The 21,399-nt window shown below is 40.5% G+C and overlaps 1 protein-coding gene across 1 annotated transcript in view; it reads right to left on the reverse strand.

Moving 5' to 3' along the window:
• Window positions 1-21,399, reverse strand: part of bmp1a (bone morphogenetic protein 1a) — a 39,076-nt gene that overhangs the window by 12,261 nt on the left and 5,416 nt on the right. The window contains exons 2-7 of the mRNA XM_008419015.2: window positions 14,319-14,432; window positions 10,601-10,726; window positions 9,887-10,004; window positions 7,708-7,886; window positions 7,325-7,430; window positions 1,165-1,289 (exon numbers count right to left, since the gene is read on the reverse strand). Of these exons, the coding sequence (XP_008417237.1) occupies window positions 1,165-1,289; window positions 7,325-7,430; window positions 7,708-7,886; window positions 9,887-10,004; window positions 10,601-10,726; window positions 14,319-14,432 (768 nt within the window). The remainder of the gene's footprint in view (window positions 1-1,164; window positions 1,290-7,324; window positions 7,431-7,707; window positions 7,887-9,886; window positions 10,005-10,600; window positions 10,727-14,318; window positions 14,433-21,399) is intronic.

A 21,399-nucleotide genomic window follows, 5' to 3' on the forward strand; every position in this document is an offset into this window, starting at 1 on the left:
TCCTCGACGTGCGCCACATCATTCACTCTTCCTCAGGAGGCCGAGTCAGTCAGGAGTAATGGGGCTGAACGCTTGCTCTAAAACTTCACCTTCGTCCTGGTAAATATCAGATGAGCCGGTCCGTCTGTGGCAACCCAGCTCCGGGTTTATTTGTTGTGATTTAAGGAAAGATTGAACACATGCAAAAAAAATTTTTTTTTCCATGACTTGTGGGAAACTGTGACTGGGATTTCTTAAAGCTTTTTAAAGGTGATTGTCATAAAGGCCATCTCTCATGAATTACATGAATGATGGGTGTCCATTCAGCAGATTCTCCTACCTGAGCTGAGGATCTCTACAGCTCCTCCAGAATGACTTGGCTGCTAATTAATGCTCTCTGTGACCATTTTGACAGTTTATTTGGACAGTCATGTCTTTGTACGTTTATTTGGGATATTGTTTTATAACTTAATCTTTGACAGAACAACAGAAAGTAGACCGAGAATAAATTGAGTTAAGCTTGACTCTAGCAAATGGTTGTAGAATCTATTTGGGGGTATCAGAGTAAAGAGGGTAAATTCATGCCACATTTTCAGATTTTCATTTGTAAAATTAAATTCATTACTTAAGTCATCATTTTACTTCAAATACACAATTATGGGGCTACATGTCTATTACGTAAACCCCAATAAGGAACAGGGAAGTCTAAGGTTGTAAAGTTAAAGTGAGTGAGTGTGTTTGCCAGGCTCTGTACATTTGTCAAAGACGTAAAATCTTTTTAACTCAGCAGTATTGAACTCCCTCTTTCTCATCTCTGGAGGTATAAACATGCTGTTTGGCCAGTGGAAGAAAGGCAGGCTTAGTGAGCAGCTACACTTTATACACTGTACAAACAGTGATTTACAGACAAGCTTCTGTCTCCAAAAAGGAAGACAAAGCTGTTCTTTTTCATCTGTTTCAGGGAGAGGTTTAACCTCCCCCTCTTCTCATGGTTGTGTTTACAGTCCTTCCATCCTGGGAGACTTATACAGTGTAGCCAAGGAGACACACCATTTAACAGTAGATGTGCACAGAGTTAGCAGCGTCAAGGGAAAGCCAGGGAAAGCTACTCTCAGGTTATAATGTGTAAGCATGCAAAATAAAATAAAGGCACACAGGAGGCAGGATCTGTTATTTTGACCTTACTCGAGCATTTGTAGAGTTTGCGTGCCTGTGCAATATCGCCCTTGCTAAGTCGGGTCCTCTGGCCAATGGGTGGTCGCACTCCGTTCACATCGTAGCGCGGCAGGATGGTGTCCAGGAAGATGCCTCTATTGTTTGAGGAGAAACAGAATGATGCCAAGAGATGCTTTTAACCCAAACAGGCAAGCACTTCATTCCAGCATACATGCACAAAACAAGAATACTATCACTCAAGGCAGCATGATTTATCTATAATAATAATAATGTCACAGGCAGTCAAATTAAAAATTCCATTCAAAACTCATGAAGTAAAAAAATTTTTTTATCACAGAATGCAGAAAATGGCTACAAAAAGGCACTAAAAGTGTAGAAGCTATGCAGTACTTAATCCGAGATGTACAGTAAGTAAAGAATGTTTAAGATTAGTGTCATTTTTACCATTATTATAAGCTAATGAGCATAACTGACTAACAATAACGATGTAAACAGGTGCAGCTGGGGATCACCACTGATGGCTGGTGAAGAAAAAATTAAACCGGCTTGTGAATAATCTATCACACTTCATACATTGTGCAAATTATGAATTTTGTATATGAAAAAAATATGGCTCTGAGCCAAGAGTCACATGTTGGTATTCCATCTTAGTTAGCATTTTAGAGCTAAAAAGTACTTGGTAACACTTTAATTGACGGGTTGGTGAATAAGCCTGTTATGACACCGTCATAAACATGACGTAACACCTGTCATGAATATTTATGACTGTTGTCATAAATATTCATGACTGTTTCATGACAATATTTAAAAGTGTCAAGAGAGAACTCATGACACTTTTAACACAAAGTTGACATTTTTCAAAATGTCTTCGTTATGACAACTTGTCATTAACCAAGAAATCATGATCTGACATAAATTTGTTACAAAAGTATTACTGATTAAACTTTAAAAATTATGTAGCTTTATGTTATTTAAGCTAAATAACAAGTGGACATTCTCTGAGTTTTTAATTATCATTATTAAAAGTCTACTTCATGTGTTTTTGTGATCTATAAAATTTTGCTGGAAGAGAAACCAGAATTTATGAGTTTTCAAACTTTCCTACTTTTTCAGACGTATCAGTCAATTTCTGAGTGCTTGAATTTCAGCCATAGAGACAAAATATCACATTATTCCTCAGTGGTAAGGCTTCAAGTATGGAAACTACAAAAGATCAGACCATAAGGAAAGACTAATGAATGAACTGATGGCTGAAGAGATGGAAGAATTGATGGATGGACAAAAAGAATGATTCGAAATTCCACTTGCATCTTTTTTAATGATTTTTTTTCCCCCTCTAGTTTATAACAAAGAGGAGCAGCTTTGCATATACAGACATCTATCTCGTGGAGAATGAAAGAGGGAGTAAAGACTGGAATAGAAATATTTTCTGCTACCCTTTTCTTAGTCCAGACTTTTTCCACTTATCAAGAGTAGAAGAGGGACTAAGCTGCTTGTCAGAGATAAAAAAACAAAAAAAAACAAAACCCTACATCGTTCCAAACGTACGTCTGGGCCTACACCAAGAACTTCTTCAGAGTTACTGAATGACCGTACGGAACAACATGAGCTTTGCGTACAATTCACTTTCTTCCTTTAAATGCAGACCATAAAACTGATCTATTTGGGTGTCTGTTAGCTTAAAAAATGTATACTAGAACAGTTTGTGCGGGAAATAAACGCTCTCTTAGGTTCAATTGCTGCAATTTGACAGTTTGATAGTTTATCATCTTCATTTTTCCAAGTTTTGGCCAGGAGAGGCTTGGCTCGCCGACCGTTCCCATGGCGACATGCCTACCAACGCCAGGCATGTGCAAACAGAGCAGCCTGAGCGAACACTTTGGACTCTGCCTGCCTGACTGTCTGTGAGTCTCCAGGAGCCTGTTAGCTGGCTACTGATAAAAAAAATTTTAAAAAAAGAGAGAAAAAAGGGACGCCACTCAACCAGTGTCAGAACAAATAATGGGAGCACTGGCTGATCTCTATTTGAGTTGGCACTGGTCCATCCTCCTGTCCTGAAAAAAAATAAAATAAAATAAAATATCGGGTGGGGGAAACACAGGGGTTATGGGTCGGAGACTAGAGTGTAGACAAAACGCGTGAGATCAGCCCTGATCGTCCCCAGGAGACAAGGCAAAACATCAAAATGAGCCATGAAATCTTCCGAACACCCGCAGACAGAAACTCTGGCTTCCCACGGTGATTTACTGTAAAACACCATGCAAACACGCCGGCTAACAATAAGGCAGCACAGAATGACACTGGCACAGGTAAATCAGCCAATCAGCACTTCATAAATAGTGCCTGGAATGACTTGAGAAAAGCTAACAGGGTGTGCTATTACAGCGGTGTGAAACGTTCCCCAACAGAGGCAACCATTCTCTGATTCCTAAGCACTCTTATTGATCGGCATGGCCCCATGAATTAGAGCAGGAACGAAGTTACACTGGAAACCGAGCAGGGGTGGATTACCTCACAAAAGCAACTGATTGGCTCTGTTTGGCAGAAAGCTGGAGGGTATTCTGCAAACCTGAAAGATTAAGAGGTTAAATCCAGGTCTTGGCCCACAAGTGACAGCAGCTTAGAGTGCAGAGAATGAATACGGGGTCAAATCTTTCACCAAATACCGTCTTTCACAAACGTTACCATAAAATTGAGAGGTTTTCCCCTATTTCACTACCAAGGATTCAAATTAACAAAAAAAAAACAAAAAAACAATCAAACTTCTCAAAACAATATCCATATTTCACTGCTAATCTGCATGAACTACATACTTAACCTGCATGTGGAGGCACGGGGGCCAGACAGGAATTTCTGTACGTTGGCCTACATCCAGCCTCAGCGTCTGTTTAGACAAAGATTCCCTCTCAGCTTCCCAGAATCCATTTGCCACAAGAGCACAGCACTAGATGTGGGAAGAGGCCACAACAGCGAAAGGGTAAACCCAAAGAGGCTATGATGTGGAATATATGTACAGCTGACAGCGAGGGCTGAGCAGGAGCAGCCAACAGCTGCTTCTTATATCAGACGGAGGAAGCACTGATCATCGTCTGGGCTGCGTCTTTTTGCTTTGCTGTCGTTCTTGCTTGAAATTTCGAGATCAGATTAGAAATGCTATGATGATCAGAGATGCTGGCACTTTTCTGAAATCGCCCGTGTTTACTGAAGAAGCACAGTTTATGCCGTCGACTTTAATTTGAAGTTAAAATATCACAGCTTGTACATGGCAATGCTGCAAGAAGTCGTTGTGCAAAAGGGTGTGTTTATAATTACATTAATGAATCATTGGTTGAGTGAGAGCCAACCTCTCTGCAGAGGTCCGGTTTGGCTTCGCCGTCACCCAGCTGGTAAGTTAAAATGTGCGAAAGGCCTTAAAATAAATTAATCTTTTATGGTGGCAGATTAACCTCTTGATGAAAAGCTTTTAGGAAAAACTTAACCTTTAATTTGAAACCTTTAGGAAGTGGAGGGTGGAAAAAAATCATGAGTAAGGAACTCGTTTTATTAAAATTATCTATTTAACACTTTATTGAATATTTTGTCCACTCTCTTTTTGGAACTACTAGAGGATTTGGATTTCTATAAGTTTTAAAAATTTGTGGCAGGCAGACAAAGACAGATCAGCAATCTTTCTCTCCCTCTCTGTATGTGTCTGGCAAACCATGTTTGTGCTGATTTCTGTGTTTGTTTTGGGTAATTATTTTTGCTGAAAGACCAAATGCTGGACCAGTTCCAGTTTTTCTTGGGCAGAGCCACCAGAAAGGAATTGAGTGCCAAAGGGTTCATGGCGCTAAACACCATAAGAGGGATGCCATTAACAACGGAGATGAAAGACGCCCACAGCATCAGAAATTCTCTACCGTACTTAATAATGGACCTGAGGGACTTTCCAACATATTTATCCATTACTTCTTACAAAACAAACCAGTAGTGTTTATAAGAAGTAAGGAAGTAATTTGGCCGTCTGATTCATCCGTGTTGCAACAGGAACAAATCTGTACCAGGGACCTGTTGCACCATCGGTCTAGTGGTTGTAATGGAGATTGGGTGAACCAAGGTGCCACTCTTTGCTGTAGTTCTCCAACCAATAATCTTTGTAGATTTGCTTACCTCCCTGACCATCTTTCTGACCATCTGTGGTGGCAGGATAAACACGGCTGTTCCCGTCTGTCACAGCTCTGGTTGTTTCAGTCTTTTAATTATTGCTCTGATTGTATATATGAACAAGTTTAGGAGGGTGGCCTGACAGTTGACACAAAACTTCATTTTTCCTCAGTTGAAGAGTTGCTAAAAGAAGCATATTTATAACACAGGAAAACATGGAGTCATGAGTAGCTAATTCAGCTCTTACACAATCCCATTAATTTAAAAAGGAAAAGTGTAAACTGCAAAAAGTTTATTGTGAAGGAATTGTTAGGAGGGCTAAGGGGGGAAAAAAAATCATCCAGCCTCTCCAAAAAAACATTTGTTTTTTTTTATCCTCCAAAAAAAAATAAAAAAAAAATGAATGAGATGATGCTACTTTGAACACTCCTGTGATAAATGACAGCAGGACATCTTGCTGAGTAGTAGGTTTCAACAGAGAGTCAGGAACGAGGTTAACTTGGTAAAATCTAAGATTTCAGTAAAACTCTTCCAGAATCTAGCTGACGTATTACAACCATTTTGTGAAATCATCAATTGTAATCCACTGTACACACATTCAGAACCAGGTGGAAGCAACTTTAGGAATAAACTTCAGTGAACTTCCTCCACTTCTGCAGATGAACGTGTTCAGTTTAATAACTTGCACCCTGTCTGCTTTTAATGCGTTTCCCTTATAACACCTGAGTGTTTCAAAGGTGCCGAAGCGCTTTGCAGCAAACGCAGCTGAAATGAGTTCCTATGCAACCATCCGATTTATCATGAAAGCCTCTTTAAAGAGCTTCCAGGAGCATAAAGAGGTGTTTTATGGGACAGGAGCAGAGCTTTAACAAGAAGCTTCATACCACCATGAAAGAGGTGTAAAGACATGTTGCTATGATGAAACAGAACTGCTGCTGCTGCTCACCTGAATCAGCTATCAAGAACAGAACAGCAGAAAATCCTGATTTTCCCAAAATTTATTTTTTATAAAATATAGAATTAGAATGATAAAAAAAAAAAAAAAGATTTATCACCCAGCTCTAACTAGTAACGCACTATGTTTGCGGTTTTCAACAAGCCGTAAAGGTGAGAGAGAGCAAGAGAGCATGCTTGAGGAAGAAGATGAAGGTGACCTAAATCCAAAACACACCATCCTCACTGTGAAAACAATGTAGTGGCAGCAACGTGCAGCGAGTTATTTTTTAGAAGCTGCTCAGAGTTGATTTGAAGGTGTTGGTAAAAAGTTTGAGATTGGGATGGAGCTTCACGTTCCAGGAGTTGTAATGTGAAAAAGCACAAAAAAAAAAGTTCAAGGGTGTGAAAACTTTTGTCAAGCACTGAGGAGTTGAAAACAGGGAAGTGGTAAATGGATCCAGACAAATCCAATTTCTCATTAAATTTCACTTTAACCTATGTGCTTGTAATTCCAGACACATATGTAACTTGAGTTTGTCAAAATACTGAATGAATCACATTAGTGTTCTCCCATAGGAAATGCTGCGTAAGGAAAAAAGGTCAAAAACCAGATTCAGAAACAAAGTGGGATCCTTGTTTCACATCGAAAGTTTTTAACATCCTCTACTTAGATTCAAAGATATTCCCCCCCCCCACCCCCAACACTTGTTTATTACAGGAAGTAAGGCTGAGAAGCAAACACTCGGATCCAAACTGACTTTGAAGAAACAAAGGGGGCTTTTTTGAAAAAGCAGGATTACCTCAAAAAGCGTGTTTTGCTCATGATTTATTACTAGAGAAGAACTAAGAGTTCCATTATTGCCTTTTCCCAAGATTTGGGAATTTTGCCAGATTACTCAGCAGTAGCCTGTGGACACAGAGCTGGTGCGTTACAGATCGAGACAAGTCTTTCAGCGATATGCGCTGAAATGGAAAACAGGGCACTGGGTTAAAAGCGTAGAGCTGAGCGGAGAAACCGCTCAGTCTGACTTTATCTGAGACTAATATTTGTGCTTGAGTCATAGGGGGATGGACTTCGCCTGGCGCCTACCTGGAGAATGTGTTCCTGGCGTAATGCATGATGCTATCAAAGTCATAGACTTCTCCCAAAGAGTCCACCTCTCCTGGCTCCATCTTCAAGAAGTTATACTCCTGCCCTGAGGGAGAGAGAGAGAGAGAAGAAAAAAAAAAGTTATGAAACAGAGTCAGACTGTAAATCAGTAAGTGTGTCAAAGGTGAGATCACTTTTATATGTGCCAAAGCAGATCTAAGAACACATATGTAAACATGTAAAACTCCAGCAAATCTCTACGCATTTTTTCTTCTTTTCTGTTTTGCAACTTAGTTCACTCTCTCTACGTATGGAAAAATAGGAGATGGGGATTTTGTGAGAGACTGTGGGAACATTCCTAGGCGAGGTCCGTGCTCCTCTACCTGGCTGGATGTTGTCCCTGATGATGCTGACGTGTTCGTCTCTATCAGGCCGCGTGTGTTCGTGCCAGAAGCCGATGACGTGTCCCAGCTCGTGCACCACAATGCCAAATTTGTCACAGTTTTTACCAATGGATATGGCCTGGGGGCCTCCTCCTCGGCGACCCACGTAGGAGCAGCATCTATGAATCATCACATACACACACAAGCCAAGACAAACATTAAAATACCAGAACTCTATGCTTCAGGGATAAAATAATTATTAACAAGTTGAATGGATACCAGGAGAAACAAAAGGATTGTGTCTCTAACAGCTCAGGCGTTTGTTACTTCTGTTCATCACTGTGCAAATGGATGAACGTGTACATACTTTCTTTCCAAGCAGGTATGGGAAAATAAGAAACCGTCACTGTAAAACGCCTTGAAGCAAATGCACATCAGTTTCATGTTTCGACTCCTCTGGGAAAGCTGTTCATGACATTTCCGAGTGAGCTTTTCTTAATGTCGTACCATTGTTCCTGAGGCCCATTTCATTTCTGAGGTCCGACACTGATGTTGGACAAGATCGCCAGTTTCCAATTCATCCCAAAGGTATTCTATGGAGGTCAAGGCTCAGTCAAGTTCCTCCACACCGAACCCATTCTTCTATTACTTTATGGACCTTGCAATCATGTTGCAGCAGGAAGAGGTCAACCTCAAATTGTTCCCACAAAGTCAGGTGCATAAAATTGATCAAAATGTGCCACTGCATCCAGTGCTCTGTGTTGCATTAGCCAATATAAGGCTCAGATGCAGCTGCTCTCATTATATGAAGCTCTCTATGAAGATGGTTCTGGGGCTAATCTTAAAACCAATAGAAGTTCGGCGGTCTGCAGCTTTAAAGTCACCAGAAAGTTGCTGTCCGCAGGCATCCGCAAGCCCTGTGATTTTACAGGACTTTCCACTTCATGGTTGAGTTGCTGTCTTACATTTTGCTACAATACCACTAATAGTTGACTGTGGAATATTTAGTAGAGAGGAAATTTCAATTCTGGATCCAAAAGGTCCAGAAAGTCTGAAGAATTACCATATTTAGAAGATTACCAGGCAGTCTGGGTGCTTAGAAGCAAAGTATGAAGAAATGAAGGATAACACAAGACATTTACTCTGTAATGACTCCAATGAAAGTTGATTAGGAACAGCTCAACAACCTCCAGGTAAGGTGACCCATCGTGCATGCACACAGGTGCGACACTCATTCATCTGCCTGAGAAATAAAAAAAATAAAAATTGAGCGTGGCACCAGAACCTGGCTGCCTGCGGCTCTCCACCTCACCGTGACATGAAAGGTTCACTGTGGGAGTCTGCAGGACAGGCACACATATCGTGGCTCAGAGGGCCAGACAGCCGCTCTCTAATTACTGCAAGCCAGCCCGGGCTCTCTTGAGACACGCCTTGAACTTTGCACAGGACAGATGGGGGCCTGCTGAATATGCAGCAGAGTCGAGCTTTCCCACTGCTAACCGCCGCTGCCTGCGGATAATGTCATCCTTGTTGCTTGAAAGGCCAGCTAACAGGCTAAAAATGGCAACTCGCAGTCAGCTGGTGAAGTTCAGTTTCAGGAGCTGCATCTGCTCTTATTTGGACTGTTGATGTTGAATGATAAAAATCAGTCCAAAGAGGCGAATGGCGTAATGGCTTGTGGGTTGAGGTTGGCCAAGGCCTCTTTTGCTAAAAATATGGTATGTTTTAAAAGATTTAATGAGAAAATAATCATCAGGAAACCAAAAAAAAAAGAAAAAACCCTTGCGTGTCTAAACAGATCGACAGCAGTCGCATAGCAACAACACAATGAGCACCTCCCCTGAGAAAAGAAAAAACACTGACAGGACATGTCCTCCTTCTGCTCCGTCCTGTACGCCATGAATGACACAGAGACACTCAGCAAGTCCTGAAGTTCATTGAAGAGGCACCGGAAATTCCTGCTCACTGAAAGGACTGTCACTTTCAGAGCTGTCAGTGGGCTAAACAGCACCTCCCCGACTGCAGAGAGACTGCAGACAGAGGGAAGCGACGAGGCTGCTGAGCAGGAGACAAGGAGGAGTACTCGCCCGCAAAAATAATTAGCTGTGCATACCGAATGCTTGTAGCATGAGCATTGTTAAGTTCCTACATGAGCAAGCTGAAAACCCCACTGACTCACCCGCATGGACGGTAAGTGAAGACAATATAGCTCTCCTCCTGGGTCCTCTCTATAAAGGTCACGCAGGTGTGCTTCTCCCAGTGCCGCATGGCTTGGCGGAAAATAGCTCGCTGGCTGCCTGAAAAGGACCACAGAGGGGGTGAGAAAGCACAGCTGAACGAACAAAGACTGTTTCCAAGTAGGAAATTGTTGACCAATATCGGTAAGCACTCTTCAGTGTGGATGCCGCTACTCACTGAAGACTCAAAAGTATCTACCTTTTAGCATCAATGAGATGTTTAAGTGAAGTCAGAAGACGCTCAAAGGCTTTAAGAAACCAGAGGGAGAGAGCAAGACTTTCAGTCGATAACAGGAAGGTTAAAAAAAGAGTGCTCTGTCTAATCACTTTATGTTTCAACCTCTGTTGAAATGTTTAGTCTTTTTAAAATACACACTCAGATTGTGTTCTTTTTGTTCTCCTAGCAGCACTAACCATACTAAACACTTCAATATTAGAACTTTTTTTTATAAATTCTTAAACAGAAATACGAATTTGACAATATCTTTATGAGCAGGTCAAAGCCTTTAACATAAGCCACACATTTCTCCTTTTTGTTTACAATAGCTACTGATAAATCATATGGCAAAAAATAAATAAATAAATAACTGAAACATGATTTAATTTACCTCTTAAGCATTACAAATGATCACTATAAGTCAGTTGTTGTTGCCTACCACTGAAGTTGCCACTGATGACATAGGGGATGACCCCCTCAGGCCAAACGCGCTCAGGTCTGGAGGTGGCAGCCCTTTTCCTGCGCTGTGCAGCCTCTCTGTTTGGATCACTGCTACTGACTGAATCTGTGGATTTAAACAAAACAAGACAACAAAACAATCCTTCGATTAATTGAACCAGCAAAAACTAACCAACACTTTCCATAGAGACAATAGTGAAAGTTTATTGAGCATTTATTCAAAGAGACTCTTTGAATCCTTGACGCTTTCAAGCTGCGTAATTAGTTTTCATTTTAAATTCTGACTTTTCCTTAATTAAAGAGGCATGTTCTTCAAACAGCACTGTTCCTCCCTTCGCACGCACCCTTCTTTATGTTAATATGAGAGAAGGCAAATTAATTTCACTATTTTAATGTCACTCAGAGACGAACGTTACCATGGAGACCGAGCCCCAACCTAAAAATGAAGATTAACAAAAGAAACATTTCTTTTCTGATTCGATCTGTGTATAAGGTCTATCCAGAAAATATTCACAGCGCTTCACATTTTCCAAATTTTGTTATGTTGCAGCCTTAAACCAAATTGTGTAAAATACCTCATTATGACAATGTGGACATTTTTTATTGCATCTTTTGCAAATTTAATAAAAACAGAAAAGCAAAAAAAAAAAAAAAAAATCTAATTTACATAAGTATTCACAGCGTTATACTTTGATCCAACTTTGGCAGCAATTTCAGCCTCAAGTTTTTTTTAATAGCATCCACTAAGGTTAGCATACCTAGCTTGAGGCAGTTTCACCTTTTCTTCTCCGGCATCATGAGGATGGATGGGAAACTCAATTGCATAACTAAGCTTAAAGTAATAATTTATTATTGACTACATGTTTCGTCTGATTGGAAGTAATGTTAATGTTCTGATGTGACCCACTTCACTTGAGTCTCAGGGAAACTGTGCTAAAGATTAGGGTAATGGAAAAGAGGCCTCCCAATCTCAAAACATCACCAAAAAAATTTTTTTAAATTGTTCTGCAATTGTGAAAAATAAAAAATAATCAACTTACACAATCTTTCAAGGTGATTTTTTTATGTATATAAAAATGCAAAACAAACAACAAGACACTTTCTTTTTCAAAGTAATGTTTCTTTTGCATTGTTGTATAGAGCATCAAGTGCAGAGATTTCTTTTCAGAAACAAACTTCTTGGTTGAATTAAAATAAGCCAGGGATATGATGGAATAGATTAGGTCCAAGCACATTAATGGCACTGGCCTAGTCAAATTCCAGACCTAAGAGCTAACAGGTCTGCAAAGAAAAAGGGAACAATTTCCAGTTTGTGAATGACCTAATCTAGTAGAGACATACTCCAAAATATTTTATTGTAGCAGAAACCAATACCTTATATTTATTAGAAAGAAAAATTTAAAAAACCTTGAGTCATTTCTGTTACATTTCACAAGTACGCATTATTTTGTGTTTGTCATAAAATCCCAGCGTAATGGATTGAAGAGAATGTGTGATTATGTTTGTTTTTTTAGTCCTAAAACAGCAAATAAAAAAATATATATCTTTTAAAAGTTGACTCTGAATAACCTTCATGAGAAAACAACACATTGTTGAAACAGAAGAAATAATTTTAAAAAAACCCAGTATTCTGTGTAGGAGGGGAAACTGATGGGAGTCTGATGAGCAAGACTGAAAAACTGCTGAGAAAGCCAATTACAGTATTTCTTCCCATCCTAGAGTTGTTTATAAAAAGGGATCATTTTAACGAGTGACACAAACGCCCCTTTGTCTCTTTTTTTTTCTCATCCACCACAAAATCAAAACAGTCACTGTTCACTTAAATCTTCACAAAGGGCTGGGTCATCCCTTATGAGATTGTTCATTTGTAGCAGCAGCTTTAGAAGCACTATGAAACTCCTGATTTCCTTTCAATTTGATTTGTCCTTTATACAATCTGTAAAGGACAAATCTATTCTGCTGCAGCTCAGTCTGCAGAAATCCATGCTGGCCGCCTGGTGAGAACAATTAGCACGTTCACTTGTGCACACGTTGTGGAAAAATGTTAACAGGCAAATCATCTCAGTTCACTGATAAAACATGCAGAGACAAAGCATGGACAAAAACCAATTGTAATAGCTGTTTTTTTATTATTGTTATTAATACTATTATTATATGCAACTGATGAAGCGTGAAATCTATTTCGTACATATCATGTCCTTTATGCATTTAGTGTCAAAAACACAGGAAATTGTTCTCCAAATTTCACTTACCGTCTTAATTCAGGCTGCTTGAACTTGTTTACATCCTGCTACATTACATCCACATACATTTTAAAATGTCAACACATGGTGGGCTTTCTTAGTCTGTCAATTATACAGAAAATTAGGGCCACTAGAAAAAAAAAAAAAGTTTTCTGACTTTTTTTTTCCTCAGAATTTTGATTTTTGATATCAGAAAACTCCGAGACTATAACCATCATTCTGAGTTTAAAGTGGCTCCAATTCCCTTCTGTACAGTTTAGATGGATAACCCTGGATTTTATTTAAACTCAAATGCACATCACACTTCCTGCATTAATAAGTAACCTGAACACAGCCCTTTCCTTCCATTTCAGAGTGATGCAGTAGTGTATGTTGGTCTGTTGCATGACATTCCACTTTAAAATACGGAGACTTTCTAGGGGCATTAGTACTGTAGACAGTAAAATGACTAATGCTAACAGCAAGCCACGAAACATTACTGTTACGAAATGCTGCTCTCACATTTTGATGTATTTTATGGAAAACTGCAGCTGATAGATGCTCATTCTGAAAATTAGAGTAGCTTTTCACTACATAAAAATGAAATGTGCTGTGACTAACCAGCTCTCTTGCGTACTGACAGTCTGTCTCTGCTCCAGTTCTGTGACTGAGGGATTCCCGTTCACGCCACAAATCAACCCTCAAGGTAATATTTTAAGATGTTGCAATATATTCTTAATCTTTCAATGAGTCCCTCTCGCTCTACATGCCTGTTAGCAAAATCAAAAGAACAACAAACTAGCCCTGTTCAAACACAGACGCCGACTTGGACACACTTGTTGGTTCCTGTTCGCCTGGATCGTACAGAGCAGCAAAGCCTCTGGTCTGCTTTGACTCACAGCTGTTATTTTTTATTCAGCTCCACAAAGCCCTGCAATTATTCTTAAACTTCATCTTAGAGGTGTAGCAATGTGTGCCGATAACCCGTCTTTAGGCACATTTATAAAGAGGGCTTAAAACACACACAGTCGTGTTTTCATCACTTGTGGGGACTTCACATTGACTTCCATTAATTTCTACAGCCTAACCCTTACCATAATCCTATCCTTAACCATCACCCTAAACCTAACCATCACAGACCTAACCACCAACCCAAAAACAACAATTTCCATCATGGGGACCAAGAGAATGTCCCCACCAGGAGCAATGATCCACATAACCCCACATTGTAGACAGAAATAGGTTCCCATAAGGATATAAAAACCTGGCACACACACACACATACATGGCTGCAGGGTGGAGAGGATCCGAGTGGCTTGACAGATGCAGCAGGATGTCCTCAGACAACACAATGCCACAGGCAGAAACCAGCAGTGTAGCAATTATGGTTATTTCACACAATTTGATTTAGAGCAATGATCCCAAACATTGTTGCCATTTTGTCTCTTTAGTCCAGTGGGTTCTTACTGTCATTACCTGCATCTGTGTGATTTATGGTCTGGACGGTTCTCTGAGCCAAATCAATGATTCGGTCCACCTTAAAAGATTTCAAGTCCTCTTCATCCAAAGCAATGTCTCCCAGAAAGGCAGCTGAAACAGACAAACAGAATCGGGGTTAAAACAGAGCGAGGCATCACTCAGTCACTTCAGATCGAGCAGGCTGCACGCAGTCAAGGCACACAGATGCGAATATACACTTTTCTTTATTTGACTCAGTTCTGTTTACGCTTTCCTTGCAGAGAAATAAAATTAGAGCTGCGGGTCAGCAGTGTGTTGCTTTGGTTTCCAGGGCAGCCGTATCTCGGTTCAGCTACAGGAAGAAAAGAGAACAACATTTTACACGCCATGTGAATTGCATTGCTTTCTGCAACACTGGTGCTGAAACTCAGCTTAGATGTTAACCAGCAAACAATTAATATTATATCTTCAAACACCTTAGCTTGGTGAAGAAGAAGCATCAGAATCAGGTACAGTCAGACATTTTGGACATACCTAAATGTTTCAGATGATCAAGCAAATATTAAAAATCAGACGGAGACAACCTGAGTAAACCCAAAAGCAAATAGCAACCAATTTTACATTTCAGGAAAAAAAATCTAATCAAAGCAATCTCTGTGTGTGAGAAAGTAATCTCCCCCTACTGGTTGTGACACCCTTGTAGTGTGTTTGAGAGATCTAGATAAGATATCTTTTGGTCTACTCTTTGCAGAATTGTTTACATTAAGCCACATTAGAATGTTTTTGAGCGCAAACAAGTTGTTTAAGTGATGATGCAGCACTTCTGTTGGATTTAAATCCAGACTTTGACTAGGCCAATATAAAACCTTTATTTTGAGGTGTTTTTTGTTCTGTTAATGAGCCATCCAGAGATGGATGGCTTCGGAGCCATGACGGTCCTTCGATCGTCATCCTGCTGAATAAGCATACTTGAGCTTAAGGTGACAAACTAATGGCTGGACTTTTTCATGGTTTCTGAGGCAAGCGAGGCCTGGACGGTTTCAGATGAGGTTCTGGGTTCTTCCTAAATAAACAGTCATTGTGTTCTTGGGGTAATTTTGGTCAGTCGACACCCCAGGAAGGTTCACCACTGTTCTACGGCTTCTTGATAATAGTTTTCAGGAGTCAAAAAGCTACAGAAAAGGCTTGGTGACGTTTAGCAGACCGACACATGCTGATGTATTTGTTCCTTATAGTTCTTGAATTTCTTTAAAACAAATTTTTCTTGAAATTCCACAAAAGTGTGTTCTTTTATCCTAGTTCATGCTTCAAGGATAAGTGACTTGATGATTCAACAGATTTGAGTTAATGATTTAATGATCAGATTTGATTTACAGTGCTAGCGAAACTGCACAGTAAAGTGGTTCATTACAGTAAGATCAAGATTTAACAAAAGGAGGTTTGATTATCTGAAGAGAAACAACCCCAAGAAAATCTGTAAGTGGGGAAATAAATTTTCTCGGCACTATGTGAAACAATGACATGCTGACATTGCCTCCTTGGAAGGATATGGGGCACCTTGAACGAGTAGCAGCTCTTTAATTAGGCCAAGGAGGTGGAAAATAACCAAACAGTCCCACTTTATGAGGAATGTGAGCTATTAGATTTCCTACTAAGCGCTCCTTTGCTGAAGCCTTCGCCACAGAGACGGGGTGCTCAAGTTTACAGGCTTTTAACAGCAGCGTGTTTTCAGGATTTATGGCTCAGTTTGTATGCAGGAGTTTGGTTTGAGAAGGTGGGGGAGTTTTCTCTAGGAACGTGGAAAGGGGAGGAAGGGCGAGGGCAAACGATTCATTTCTGAAAAGTAGAGGACATCTAGTAGAGAAGAAATTAGTGGAAAGAGACACATCCCCTCTGCCCACAGCACGGTTCTGAATAGGAAAGGCAGATGTGCAGCAAAGTGGAAAATGACAGGTCTCTGCATGCCTGTTTGGTCAGTCAGTTTGGTGGAAAGCCAGAAAAACCCAGGGGTGCAATTAAATTTGGGTTAATGAGGTGCTCTTTGGTAGTTGTCCTAATCATAATGTCGCCCTTGCACAAGCTTTCTCCACTGCCAAACACACACATGTGGACAATTTATTGTATTTGGTTAAGTTTTAGTAGAGATACTTCAATGAAGTTTTATTTAATATCCTACTTCGTAGTTTAGATGCTATACCTCTTCTAAGTAGAGGAGTCCTGAATCAAACTGAAAATGAATCAATTACAGAATCATCCCCATTTAAATATCAGAGAATTTGTCCCCAACCTTTTCTTTTATTTTACATTAGAATACAGTTGGTTGTGGGATTTACTGACTGAAAATTGTAGGAGTTTTGATATACTTAATGAACAGACGGAAACTAAAATAAAAATCCAGACCTACCGCTCATCAATCAACCAATTTTAGGAAAATTGGAAAATTCCAAACCCCGGCTGATTGATTAATGCCTTAGAATCCATGCATTTGCAAACCAAATTGTGCTCGACTATCTGCACATGGAGACACAGATGGTCCACGTCGAGAGAGGAAGAATGAAATGGAGAGAAAAATCTGGCTGAAGTCCCTTTAAACCGAAGAAGTGTGATGAAAACTTTCTGGAATCAACTTTGTTCAATGCAAACAACTTCCAGCCACCCTGCAAGCTACAGAGGACGTAGCACATAACGAAAGGATAAGAGGTTAATGACAGCAATAAGAAAAGGCGCAAGAGGGGGCATGTATGGAGGACGGGTCTGAATTCCAGAGGTAAAGTGGTTCAAAGAACAGTAAATGACCAAATCTGAGACACAAACCTGACTGCAGGCAGCCAGCGCTCATAGAGCAATCTTCAAAAAAAAAAAAAAAAAAAAAAATCACATGGAGAAGCGACCAGATGTTATTCTACAAAGGATGGATGGGGTCCCTGCAGAATAAAATTTTCTTTTTTATCTTAAAGTCCTTTGATTCCAAGAAAAGCTGAAATGAACAGAGAGTACCGAAGCTGCACGTGTAGAGAAGAAATCTCTGAAATGTTGAACAGTATTCAATGAAGTGATTAAATAAGGAACCATATGTGTTCCCCTACTCCCCCCAAGAGATTGCGTTATCACACATTATTCAATAGATTAATTATTCAATAGCATTTATATCTAAGTATTTGCTACCAGCTTTGCACACTCAGAGCCAGAACTATTTGTCATTTCTTTGGGAAAGCTCACTCAGACTGGAAGGAGAGCATCTGTGAACAGCAATCTTCAAGTCTTGCAACAGATTCCCAGTTGGATTTAGGTCTGGACTTTGACTGAGCCACTCAGCTTTTCTCACAGAACTTCAGCTTCATCCATCTTCCCATCAACAATTACCAACTTTTCTGTCTCAGCTGAAGAAAAACATCCCCACAGCATGATGCTGCCACCACCACCATGTGTCACTCTACTGAAGGCGTGTTTGGTGTGTTTGCTTCTGCCGCATGTAGCATTTTGAGTGAAGCCTAACAAGTTTACGTTTGGCCTCGTCTGAACTGACCATGTTAGCTCTGTCGCCTACTTGGCTCAGTCCAGTCTGCTTTTAAAAAAATTGGATGATATATTTATTACGAGTAGCCTATGTGTGACATTGAAGCCAATTGGTGAATTTTCCATCTCTCATCACCCTGGCACTCTGATGTCCAAAACAAAAATAAAAACAATCAGATGCTGCTTAGAAAATGTAAAAGTACATCTTTAATGTAGTTATGATGACATCTCTGGCTTCTAGGTCGTCATATTTTTATTTTCAAAAGAACTGAAGTTATTCAGAATTGTATTACAAATATGAGATGCAGGATGAGAAAACTTAGCTCGACTAAAAGCACTTTAAAATCTCCTACTGGCTCGTGGCAAACATCAAACGAGACTTTAGATTTTAACTTTCAGCAGCTCCTCGACAGCGACCTTAGCACCATTGGCTCTTTATTTGATTAATGCACTACTTCCCCTTCACAATTATGTGGCCCTTTGTGTTGGTTTAACACATGAACCCCTCCCCCCCATATAAAATACAGTAATATAACAGAATGAGATGTGAAATTGAAGGGATATATATATAAAAGGGACATATATAGAATACTTTTGCAAGCTCTGTCCAAATAAAGCACAAGCGTTCTCCGTAAGGTGAATGGTTCTACCAGTGATGAAGAGACTGAAATGAGTGCAAACCTAAACAGTAAAGAGTGATAATGTACAGCCCGGTTAACACCGAGGGCCCATTTCCCCCCGGGTGCAGTGGTCGTCGTAGAGACGGCACTGCAGGTCTACGGAAAAAAAAAAAAACTCACAGGGATTATGAATTAATCCCCTTGTCTCTTGGCTTTAATTATCCACAGACACAAGGTTTCAGGAATCTTTTTGTTCTCGGTGCAGTGCTGGGATTGAGGCCAGGCTGTGGAGAAATGCGATAAACTAGATACAGGGGCCGTGTAATAACGTGAAGCGCAAACACAATGACACTGCTGTGTCGCACCGTAGATTATAGCCAAGCTAATGTGGCAGATGGCAAGTGATCACAGGAGAGTGCAGAGCTGGATCCCTTTCCAAACATTATTCATCACGTAGATGTCACCAGCTGCGGGTATGAAAATGATAATATGTGTACACTGTAATTAGAAAAACAGCAGAAGGGTGGAAGTTCTTCTTTAGAGAAGGGAATTTAGATTACGCAAAACCAAAGTCCACCAGTGTTTTTATTTATTTTATTTTTGTTCATCTAAACCACCATAATCCCGCTCATCTCTGTCGGCTTCACCACAGCCAGAAGGATTACCCATCAGAACTCAATCATATTAATCCCATTGATTTGTGTAACGCCCTTTCCTTGACCTCCGGGCCGTCAGACGCTCCAGGACCGTTCCCATAAATCTCTATCAGGGGAATCACGCACCGGGACATCTGCTGCGGAAACCTGCACCAACATCAATACTAAGCTGCTATAGACACTAAATATCGGCCTATATTTGGAAGAGCAGCTCCATTGGGAGGCAGAGCTTACGGGGCCCCGGGGTGGGGAGGACAGTTGGACGGCCTTTTCCCAGAACCGACGGAAACCCTAAATGCATCACAATGCAATGGCGCCGCCTTTCACGGCTCATGTTTGGAAACAAACGCAGCGATTTGAATTCCTACAGAGGCCGACATCGTATTGCGTTTGGGTGATTACCATGTGATGACAGGGTGAGTATCACTCATTTGGTCTTAAGAGGTTCACCAGGAGGTCTTTGTTTGCCATTTACCTGAAGATTTTGTGAACTTTTCACACAACAAAACTTGCAAAGCATAACTTTCTCGAGTCAAACTTTCTCAGAAGCAACGCAACTCTAACTTGGATATGATGAATTGTTTCATGCAGGGCTGCTGTCGTGTTAAGCCGGTACCTCTCTCCTCTGTAAAAACAACACCAGCTGTTATTTCTGCAAAGAATGCTTACCTTGACAATTCCTAACACCACAATTTGAGCTCGAGGCAGGAGAGCAAAACAAAAAAAAAAAAAAAAAGAAAGAAAATCTGTGTAACCACACAACTCATTTTTAAAAGGTAGCTGTGGTATAATTAGAAGAGAATGGCTCCAGCAAAGTCACAGACATCAGCTGGAGAGTGAAGTAATTATTCTCTAATAAAGCCCAACGCCTCAGCAACCACAGCTGGAGCTACTGTCACCACACGGCAGCTTCCATCTGACAAAATAAAGAGCGGCTTCAGTTAAAAGGGCGCACAGCAAGAGACTGCCTCACCTTTAACACTTCACACTCCATCAAGCCCATTAGCAGATTGGATTCCCCAGCTCATTGTCACCGCCGCTGCCGATTACTGATACACTCCGCTGCCGGTCGAACTCCCTCCAACGATTCATCAGCCTGCCAATCATTTGTCGCACACTATCTGAGGTCGTCTGCAGGGATGAATAATTCAGCATGACCTTTTTGGAGATTTTCCCCTAAACCTGGTTTCGCAATTACGGGTTATGAAGCTAACAAGTGCATATTTGCAAAGCATTAAGAGAGAAGAGAGCAAATCTAAAGTAAATTTTTAATCTGGTCTATGAATCAAGCAGTGCACTGAATGGGCATCCTCAAAGCCCTTCAATTAGCACACCCAAAACTGTTGTTGCTACTTCGGCTCCACACCCAGACTTGGTATTAGCATTATGCAAGATTACTTATTGCTTAGCTCTGACGACAAACATATTGTTCTAACTAATGCACTGAGACCATGCCAATGGATCAGCTCCCTAATCACCCGAACCCTGCAGAGAGGGAAGAGGCAGGGGTCCTGTCATGTAAAGAAAACAACAAAAAAAACTCAACACTCAGCTTGGGCTCAGCTACAGAGGCTGCATTCCACGATAAAAGAAAAGCATCTGCTTAAGTGTTGCTTAAAGGCCCAATCCTGCAGCAGTCCAGCAGAACAGAGACCCATCACCCTGCCAGAGCGTGACAGGATGGAAGGAGCTGGATAACAAGCAGCATCTGTCTCCAGCTGCCATTTTTTTCCCCAAAGATCTAAATAAGGACATAAGACATAAAGCTATTGGGGAACAGAATGTGGGGTATGTGGACATCGCCAACTCGTCCATCTCTGGAAGCGCAAGATAGACGATCATCTCTATCAGAAAATATTGTAACGTTTTTCACTGAGCACCAGTTTCTATGTTTTAATTGTCACATACTTTTCAAAGCATAACATTTCAGTTTAAGTAAGTAAGATTGTTTTTTTTCTTTCTTGTCCTGACACTGGTGATGCTTCATCATGATACCACCAGAGGTCTGCAGCAACTTTTGGATGAATCCCCGCTCCAGCACACCTGAGTGGAATGAACATTTAATGAGCAGGTCTTTACAAAACTTGCTGACATGTCATGAAGGTAATTCTGTCTTTTGACTCATACCCCATATTAGGCCATTAAAAGCTCCAACCTATTCATAAACTCCCTTTAACCTTAATCTGAAAGGTATTCTGCTTTTCTCAGCAATATGCGTTTGTGAATTTGGATGACTTTCTGTCTGAGTTTTTTATTTATTTATTGTTGACTTTTTTGCTTGTTTTTTTAAGAGATGCACGAAGATAT

Source organism: Poecilia reticulata, linkage group LG9 (assembly GCF_000633615.1).
Source record: "Poecilia reticulata strain Guanapo linkage group LG9, Guppy_female_1.0+MT, whole genome shotgun sequence".
NCBI lineage: Eukaryota > Metazoa > Chordata > Actinopteri > Cyprinodontiformes > Poeciliidae > Poecilia > Poecilia reticulata.